General features: G+C 40.2%; 2 protein-coding genes across 4 annotated transcripts in view; both read right to left on the bottom strand.

Annotated features, from left to right (window-relative positions):
* Window positions 1–766: 766 nt before the first annotated feature.
* On the bottom strand, window positions 767–3,976 carry mrps11 (mitochondrial ribosomal protein S11). Of its 2 annotated transcripts, XM_005802494.3 has the most exons (6): window positions 3,809–3,973; window positions 3,277–3,369; window positions 2,907–3,005; window positions 2,162–2,291; window positions 1,896–1,961; window positions 767–939 (listed from the first exon to the last, which is right to left on the bottom strand). In XM_005802494.3, the coding sequence occupies exons 1-6, from the start codon at window positions 3,895–3,897 to the stop codon at window positions 832–834; spliced, it is 585 nt and encodes a 194-aa protein (XP_005802551.1). In that variant the 5' UTR covers window positions 3,898–3,973; the 3' UTR covers window positions 767–831. The 2 variants fall into 2 exon arrangements, with proteins under 2 accessions (XP_005802551.1, XP_023187595.1); XM_023331827.1 differs by lacking the exon at window positions 3,277–3,369 and having other exon boundaries at window positions 3,809–3,976.
* A 1,766-nt stretch (window positions 3,977–5,742) lies between these two features.
* Window positions 5,743–9,597, bottom strand: part of LOC102232448 (synaptic vesicle glycoprotein 2B-like) — a 31,693-nt gene continuing 27,838 nt past the window's right edge. For both annotated transcript variants that reach the window (XM_005802493.2, XM_023331913.1), the window contains one exon: window positions 5,743–7,043. In XM_005802493.2, coding sequence (XP_005802550.1) covers window positions 6,860–7,043 — 184 coding nt within the window. In that variant the 3' untranslated portion in view covers window positions 5,743–6,859. The remainder of the gene's footprint in view (window positions 7,044–9,597) is intronic.

The following is a 9,597-nucleotide window of genomic DNA, read 5'->3' as shown; positions in this document are numbered from 1 at the left end:
AGCAGGCGGCTAAATTTCTGAATTTGTTTGGAATAGCAGTGAATCTGTACTGCTGCACATCCCACAGTACATTTCAGTAGAGATCAACTGGTTTAACTGTCTGTCATAAAAATATCAAAACACATTTAACTAATTCCCACATGAGAACTTACAGAACATTCTTCTGCGGTGATAAAAGTTTATTGCAAAACCACCATAGTTTGGGAACCATGTACTTTAGGCATTTATCAGCCCACCCCCCAAAGATAAGCGAGTACTAAACAATTCAGTATGCTTGTATTTTATTTGAAGTAAAATCAAAAAGCTACCCTTTTATTTGTTGTTCTGAACGAGCTGAACTCATTCACATTGACCAGCAGGACTAAACTGTTTGGTTCTGATGTGTTGACGGATGCAAGGACCTTTGAATGAGGATAGAAGAAAAGACAGGAGTTACTTTTCTTTGAGCTGGTGAATGTTTGATACAGTTCTGTGCTGACATGTCCCACCCAAACTAGGTGAACTTCAATGGTTACACCAAAAGAAAAGTAGAAAAAGAAATCACATTACTGAACAATTCTGCAAATGCAATATTTACGACACTACTTGGCTTGAAAATAAGAGATGGGAAAGCACATTGCTTCTTTTCCACAGTGTGAAAACTAAAGCAAGTGAATCTGCAGAGACTGAATGTTTGTGCACAAGTCAACAGGAACAGCAACTGCTTATTAACATCTGCTGTTTCCCCTCAAACACAATATGCACAGTGAGCTCAGAGGCAGCAGAGTTACATAACAAAACACTTTATTAGCGTAGTCCAAGTTAACAGCTTCCATACAAAGCGCTGTGGCATCAGATCCTTCTGGCTTTACGTGGGCGGCATCCGTTGTGTGGCACAGGCGTGTTGTCCGTGATCGATATCACCTGCAGGCCTCCCATCGTCAGGCCTTTGATTGCAGACTGCAAAACAGACAAGGACACTTTCAGTCACTAAGGAAACGGATCAAGACGTCTCTGGTTGATTTAATTATCCCTGTTATGAAGGGCCCTGCGGTGGCTTTACATATTCTGAAGGCTCACTCTGTTTTTCCTCTGACAACATTGCTTCAAAGATTATGGTTCACCAGTGCCCTTCCAGATTCTAAAACATTTGTGGTTTTTAATTTGCTTAAGGAAGAGGAAGCTGCCCAACACATCGGGCTTCTTTAAATCTAGATAGAATTATCCTTTCGACCAACATTCGATCAGGTTAGTGTTTATACCCACTGAAGCCTTTCACATGTTCTGACTCTATAACCACATTCAAGTTTTAAGTAGTTAGATCAACACAAAGTAGTGAGAAATTGTGAAACTGTTTGGCTACAACGACCATCGTTACAATTTGGAGGAGAAAACAGGATGCTTGTACCAGGTGGTAGCATCATATTTTGGGTCTGTTTTGCTGCAGGAGGAACTGGTGCAAATCACAAAATAGATGGTGTCATGAGCAAGGAATATGTAACGACATCAGTCGGGAACCTAAAAGTTTGGGCACAAATTGGTCTTTCAAATGGACAATGACCTGAAGCAAACAGTCAAAGTGGCTACAAAGTGGCTTACGGACAACAAAGTCAACATTTTGGTGTGGCCACCACAAAGCTCTGATCTCACTCATAAAAAGAATATGAGGGCAGATCTGAAAAGGGAGTGAGGCAGCTAAAAGAGAACCATCAAGAATCCTCTTACAAACTCCAAAATACTTTCTGCTGTTAATCCAGTGAAAGAGGATTCCACGCAGTACTGACTCATTGTCCTGTGAAAACATCTGGTTTTTTTTTTCCACTTCACAATTATACTCTATCACATAAAAATGCAACAAAATGTGAAAAAGTCTAATGGGTGTGGAAAAACTTCATAAAAGTGCAGGAACTGCTCACCAGACGTCCAGGACCAAGACCTTTGACCACAACACGAACAAACGTAACTCCTTTTACTGTGGCTTTCTGTTTGGAAGAACAACAAAAAAAAATTAAAAATATACTGTGTTTATATAGAGGACATATTAGTCTGCTGGTTCAGAATCATGGGAGCCTTCACCAATACCAAAAACATTCTGCAGACATAATCAGCTCTACTGGTCAGGGGCCACAGATCTGACCGACAGAAGTCCTGCTCTGCCTGAGCATCAGAGGAGAAAACTCACCGCTGCAGCAGAGATGCCTGCGGTCTGCGCGGCGATGGGCGTCGACTTCTTGCTGTTCTTGAAGCCTTCTGTGCCACAGGACGTCCGGACCAAAGACTGTCCTGTGCTGTCTGTAAGCTGGATGTGTGTGCTGGTGAAGGATGGAGAAGTTTACTGCTCTCAAAGTATTTATTTTTAACATTAACACAGACTTTTGATTGTATTTGGGCAGCCAGGTTAAAGAAAACCTTCCTTCAGGAAAATATGTTAGAGGTAGGTTAACCCTCACCCCTGGAAAATACAATGGAAAAACGGCACGTGGGCGTTCCGCTGCAGGTTAAGGGGTTAACATAGTGGCCAGATGATAAATTAGGCTGATGTTCACCAATAGCCAAAGATTTGCCTCAGTTTCAGATTAGTGAGACAGGAGTTAGATAGTAACACTGCAGTCTTTGATTCCACAGGTGATCGGCCCAATCTCTTTGATCTGATAAAGTCACTAGATTATGTCTCTTCCATCTCATTTTAAGGAGACACAACTGTTTGTAATTGGAGTTTGGATTTGACCTAAAAAAACATCCAACCTAACCTGGCCTGAGCCTGTAAGTGTTGTCTCTAATCCGGCTAATTAACTTGAATTTTAAGCCTGGCGTAAACCCTACATATTACTTTAAGACTTTACTGCGTTTGTCTTTAAGGCCATCATTTTAGTAACTAGTGTAACTTCTGCTATTTTTAACTGAATGTAATTAATAGCTCCACTTACTTGTTGTATGTTGCTTTTATGTGAATAATTGGTAACTCTTCAAACTTCTTCCCAGCCCATCTCAGTGGACTGTCTTGACCAGGCATAGGGGGGAAATGGCTGAAATATTGAAAATGTAATGAGCAAATCATTACTACGTTTTTCTTCTAAAAATCATTCAACATCTAGAGACTACTGTTTTAGTCTAATTTATCTCAATAGCACATATGTAATCACAGCTACTCAATTTGTTTACTTCTGCTTTGCAAAGCCAAGATGTGCAGCTGCTAAATATGCTTTATTTATGTATTTTTTGCAACCAGCATAACAAGTGAGTAGGCATCCTTCTGAAGCAGCATTATGACGGACAGATGGATAACAGTGTGCAGACCTGAAGTCTTTCCCCGTGCTAGCTTCCGCCTCCTGGTGTCTCACAGCGCCGAGGAACAACGGCCTCTGCTGCGGCAGCCTTCTGACTCCACACCTTAACACACACACACACACACACACACACACACACACACACACACACACACACACACACACCTTGTCATTAGCTCAATCTGCACGGTTCTGTTAGAAGTTGTACGGTTTTTTGTCTCGCACAGTGACGCTTCAAAACCGAGCAAACCCTTCCTGAGCGTTAGCCGTTAGCTAACAGGAGCAGCTAACAGCCATCAGGAGCAGCTAACAGCCATCAGGAGCAGCTAACAGCTAACAGGAGCAGCTAACAGCCAACAGGAGCAGCTAACAGGAGCAGCTAACAGCCAACAGGAGCAGCTAACAGGAGCAGCTAACAGCTAACAGGAGCAGCTAACAGCTAACAGGAGCAGCTAACAGCCAACAGGAGCAGCTAACAGCTAACAGGAGCAGCTAACAGCCAACAGGAACAGCTAACAGGAGCAGCTAACAGGAGCACTTACTGTGAGGCGGTCCCGTTGACATTCAGCGGGGTGATTAGCTGTCGGCATAAAGTGCTCGCTGAATTAAACACACACCTAAAATTAAACATGGTTCATATGTATACACACGTTCAATGTTCCCGTCTGTACAAGCGTGACATTGAAGGTGAAGGACGAGACCATTAGTCGGGAAATACGGGGGTAGGATTAATTTAAAAAAGTCACTCTGTCGATATTTGCATCGCAGCTGAGCGTTGAATAACATGTTACTTTTTTCTAAAACTACATAAATGTTAACAGTGAGGTTGTGTGGCATTTCATTCTTTAATTGTGGATTTTTGTTTTGATAAACGGAAGTCACTCCACCCGCCTTGGGTCCAAACCATTTGTTCAGCGTTACGTTCGCTCTCAACCGACACCATACAAAAGCACCGACTCCACTGTGAAGGCCGAACCTCTTCCGGTTAATGGATACCTGCCGACAGGGTTAAAAACACTGTGCAATTTCAACAAGTTTATTTGTCTTTAATAAACGTAGGGATAGGTGTCTAGTGCGACAACTGACAATTAAAAATTAAATCAGAAATATGTATATATTTTGTTTTTCCTTTTCCTTATAAGTGCGTTTTTGTGAATAAATGTATATTTTTTTGTGTGTTTTCTTTAAACATAGGCAATCTAAGCGGCAGCTTAGAGCCCTGGGGCAACTAAGGAGCCCCAAGGAGCTGATTTTTATTTATTTTTTGTAATGATTTCTATATGATTATATTAACAAAAACACAATTTCTTTATAAAGTTGTGATTTATTTATTTATTTGCAATAATATATATTTGATCATGTATAACTCATTCATCCAATTCAAGAAATCATTCAATCAATCATTCTTAATCGTTCAAAGTGAAAAGAAATTGCTCTCGGGCGCCCCCTGGTGACCGGTAAAATGAGCTGCCCTGCAATATGTAGTGTTCATCCAAACCTCCACAGCACCGGTGGGAGAGAAGTAAGCAAAACAATGTCGCAAAATATAACTTGTTCTTCAGGGGCAGAGAAAAGAAAGAGGGAGAATAGAAAAAAGCCAAGACAAAGGTATCTTTGCATGTGTCTTGGTAATGTACAAATCTGTCAATAAGAATTGTTTAGCTGCTAGTAGGAAATTAGCTTGAACTTCCCAGTTCAAGATAAACGTTTATGCTAGCATATTTATATTTGTGTGAAACTGAGTTTTAACTCTAAATGAATTGATTCTCGTGGTTGGCCCTAAGATTTGTTTGACTTCAGAACGACGTGTTTGCTAATGTTTGATAGCAGTAATTAAAACTTTTCATACTCAGTGTTGGACATTTTCTAGCAAAATATTTTTACATCAAGCTACCTGGCTACTACATTGATATATCGATGAGCAGCTGTAAGGGTAAGCTGTGGTCGGCGATATATTGTTTACTGTTGAGCTTGTGGCTAAAACAAATAATTTCTTACACCAATTTATAAGTTATGTGTAACTTCTACTAATGCTGTTAACATTTTTTGGAGACACGGAATCAGCCCAGTACCGTTCCAGATGTTCAGACTCAGGCAATGCATCAGGTGAGAAAAACACTCGCTTAGTATATATAAATTACATTTTTAGATATAGAAATGACAGTATCTTAATCCCTTCTCCATCCTCTGTATCCACTGTCTCATCACCTTTCCTTCTCCAAAAGGCATTTTTTTGAAACACTCAGGAGTTTATGTATGCTTTGCAAAAGAAATACTTCTCCGTGGTGATCTCTCTGCCTCCAGCAAATATGTCCAACGCTTCTGGTAACGAGAAACCACTTCTTAGGCCGTAAGTTAATGTTCAGCCATATTCGTCTCCTTTTGAAGGTTGAATCAAGCAGACAAAAACAAAATGTTTCATTACTGAAGGTTGTAACATGAGCTGCTTGGATCTTTGAAGAAGAAAGAAGCCGGATCACATCCGTCAGCTTTATTCAAGTCATGATAAAACTACTATGGTACAGCTAATTTACACCGGTCTATATGTACAACAGCAAATACAGTAACGGTAGCCTGTTGAGTCTCAGTAAATTTACAGACATGCCGATATCATCCAGAATCACACTCTCTCTCTCTCACACACACACACATAAACTCACATGCATAAATCAGTCATGCTGAATACGTACAATGCTCCAAAAAATAAATGTTGACACAAGTTGTCAGAAATGTAGCAAAGTTCTGCAAATCAGTTCTTCATCAGAGCATTGAAAGGAGAGCGTCATATGAAAACATCTAGTCTTACAGTTTTGCATGGTTCTCTTTCCCTTTAGAAAAAGACAAAAAAAAAGAAAACAGACAGTTCCTTACACTTTGTCATGGCAAGATGTGACAGATAAAGACCCTAATGCTACATGTTACAATACAGATTAAAACGCTACAATGGGAAACAAACAGGACATATCAGAGACACAGAACCTGGTCAAGTTGCATCCGGATCTTTCGGGAAACCCGAGGAGAGCTAAAGTCGTGTTTAGAAAATGAGATCTACATTTCATAAATGTGATTTTACCTAAAGAGAACAAACTGGGCAACACAAACTACAGACACCACGAGGTTGCTCCGAACAAACATTGGGTGAATGTTCAAGGTGTTTGGTTGTTTTTTTCATTTTTCGAAATTAGAGTAATACTGCTGCGGAGACTTAGCAGCGAGCCTCGTCGTTTTCAAGTTATCACTAAAAGTCCTCTCTCTTTCATCAAGAGGGAATGAAACCAAAGCACAACATGGTAACATGATCTCTACACAACCATTCAAACACAGACACTGTTTTAATCTTTTACACCAACCTCAGACAGAATGGGGGTTTTGTGTGAACGGAGAGCGGGGGAGACAAAGACAGGACTCGCATGACGTGACAGAAAAACGCTGGGCAGCCTGAGGAGCTTTCCCGTAGCGGAGAGCAACCGCAGGTTGATGTAGGCCACCATACAGGTTTTGTAACTATTTCAAAAACAAGTAACCACATAAATACAAATCGCACAGTTTGCCGTTTGTGTCTGGGGATCCGAAGCAGCAGAAAGTTTGGCTTTTCAAGAGAGGATTTTCTCCCGCGTTTCAGGCAGCCTCAGGGCCACCAGGCCTCCACAGACGAGGGCGGCGAAGGCCAGGAAGATGGGGATGATTTTTGTGATGCCGACGAAGGCTGCAAAGATGAAGCTGGCAACGATGGCTGCGAACTTACAGATCCCGTTCAGGATGCCGAACGCTGTCCCTCTGTGCAGTGAGAAAAAGTGCAGGTTTAAGCTTGATGGTTGGCTACAACGTGTCGAACAAGGATGCGCTGCACAAAACGCATATTGTTGCGGAGCTTAGATGTGAATTGACGTTTTTTTGCCAATCAAAATTTGAAACGTAAGGTATGCAGGTAGCATTTAGCCCTCCTACATCAGCACCACAATTACTGCTGCAAGTCGTTTCAGATAGTTGAATATTTCAGCAAAATCTTTTACATGCTGATAAAGGGATGTATCTTGGCATAGATGTTCCCAGAGGCTTCCTTTTTTGGCAAAAGAAAAACAACAGTTGGCCATGGAAAAATTCAAGATGGCAGCCGTTTTTCAAGAGGATCGTGAAGGAAAATGTATTTTTGCACTGAATTTGTCACTATTTATCCCAGATGAATACTTCCATTGTCAAATCATTCATAATTGGACCCATAGAAATGATATTTACTTGTTGGATATTTGCTCAATTTCTTTAAAGATAACCACCATGGTAGTCATTAAAAATATTTTTTTTTCCACTAAAGTCGAACATTAGATCAATACGTTTGGTGTCAACTCATAGCCCACATATTTTGAGCCATAGTAATAATGTATATTTTCTTGATCTTCTGTTTATTTTTTCTGGTGGACAAAATGGCCACCATTGTTATAATGGAGAATATATGTTTGCACTAAAATACGCAGTTGTTATTGCCAGTGGTGGGCAAAAAGTTAGGTTCACTCACTAATAATGCGCCAAGAAAGAATTTAGCTCCACTATCGCTAAACTGCTAAACACATAAAAAAAAATTAGCAGAAGCTAATGCTAAACCACTAAACACGTGTAAAGTTAGTGGAAGCTAGCGCTAGTTTGCAAAACACTTTAAAAAAGAATTTGCGCTAACATATAAGAAATTAGCAGAAGTTAAACTGGTAAGCGCATGCAAAAATGAACAGAAGCTATCGCTAACCATTAAGTCAACTTTCTCTCATCTTCACCTAAACCAGTTGACGACTGGTGTGGGACTCGCAATCAGCCAAATATTCAGTTTCACTTTTGCTATCTGTTTTTTCTACATATTATATAATATGAAGAAAAAGTTGCATGAGTAGGGCAACCACAGTCAAAAACAAATGATGTGACATACAGTTAATGCAGTTCCTGAAAATGGGTAACATTTTATGGCGGTAATTGGATGAAGGCCATCTTATAAAAAATGGGCGTCATCCTGAAATTCAAGTGGCTAATAGGATCTATGAAAAACATACGACCTGAGGGGTAAACATGCATGTTTTTATGCTTGTATCCACAGTTTGAATATTTTTATAGTACCGTGATATGCTGCACTATATCTCTCTACCAGCTTTGCACATCTGGAAACTGAAGGTCTGGACTTTGACTAGGTCATTCGAAAATATCACTAAGCTTTAGTCTGATCCATTCCAATAAAATCGCTCTGTTTAATTTCGTTGTCCTTCTGGAAGACGGACATCTACCTGATAGTCAAATATGTTGCAACCTCCGACAGGTTTTCTTTCAGGATTGCCTTAGATTTAGTCTGTCCAGCTTCTCGGCCACTGCTAGAGAAAGACATCTGCACAGTGTGATGCTGCTGCCACCATGTGTACAGTTTGTCATCAAAAACTGCACAAACTGTGATGGAGTGATTAATGGTTGAAATTTTCATTTGAGTCATTTTTCTTCTATTGTGTTGGTTTAATTGCATAAAATCCATACAAAATACATTTAATTTTGAGGTGGAAACGTCGCAAAATGTGAAGTTCTAAGGGTAAGGCTTTAGGAGTCCAAAGCCTTACCCTTTATTAGTAGACACTAATAAACGCAAACGTCGATGATGAGATGGAAAAACTAATCTTTCAGACTTATTTGTGCTCACACATTCATGCTTTTACTGAGTGAACAGCCTTTGAGGGTGCAACAGACGCCATTAATGTCTACATCATTATCTGGGATAATGAGTTTTGGCTAGAGCAGCTGGAGAGCACACTGACAAGTTTCAGTCATTAGACTAATTTATGTTTTAAGAGGGTGAAACAGCGGAGGTTTTAGTTCTGCTCGTGGCTCCCTTAAATCTCTCAATTAGGACATAACATGGTTTGTGAAAGAAATGGGACTTTGCTTGGCACACACTGTGCCCTGCAAAAATATTCACGCTCCATGAACTTTTGTTACCTCACCACTACAAACCTCCATGTTTTCTATTGCAAGTTTACGAGCTATACCAACACAAAGTAGCAGATTACTGGGAAGTGAAAATAAAGAGGTACATGCTTTTTATTAAAATATTTTTCCAATGGACATCTGAAGGGTGGGAGGTGCTTTTGTGTTCTGCCCCCTTTACTCTGATGCCCCTAAAAAAGGTCCATAGTTGAAGTTCAAGACTTGACCTTCACCTGTTAACTGTTACGATGGTGTAATCATTTCCAGATCTAAATGAAGTTGATAATCTTTGGCAAAACTTGAAAATGAATGTTGACCTATCAAGTCTTGGCTTTTTGGAGATTAGAAGACAGAAGATTGAACATTTAGAAACTGGTCAGTT

This window comes from Xiphophorus maculatus, chromosome 4 (assembly GCF_002775205.1).
Source record: "Xiphophorus maculatus strain JP 163 A chromosome 4, X_maculatus-5.0-male, whole genome shotgun sequence".
Lineage (NCBI taxonomy): Eukaryota > Metazoa > Chordata > Actinopteri > Cyprinodontiformes > Poeciliidae > Xiphophorus > Xiphophorus maculatus.
This window is presented reverse-complemented; position numbering and strand designations above follow the sequence as displayed.

What these genes read in the sequence shown, in the direction of transcription:
- mrps11 (XM_005802494.3), bottom strand. Translation starts at nt 3,897, where the DNA reads ATGTTTAATTTTAGGTGTGTGTTTAATTCAGCGAGCACTTTATGCCGA. An exon ending in ATAAAAGCAACATACAACAA is followed by an intron (nt 2,292 to 2,906) that starts GTAAGTGGAGCT and finishes ATCCTTCACCAG; the next exon opens with CACACACATCCAGCTTACAG. An exon ending in GTCTTGGTCCTGGACGTCTG is followed by an intron (nt 940 to 1,895) that starts GTGAGCAGTTCC and finishes TCTGTTTTGCAG; the next exon opens with TCTGCAATCAAAGGCCTGAC.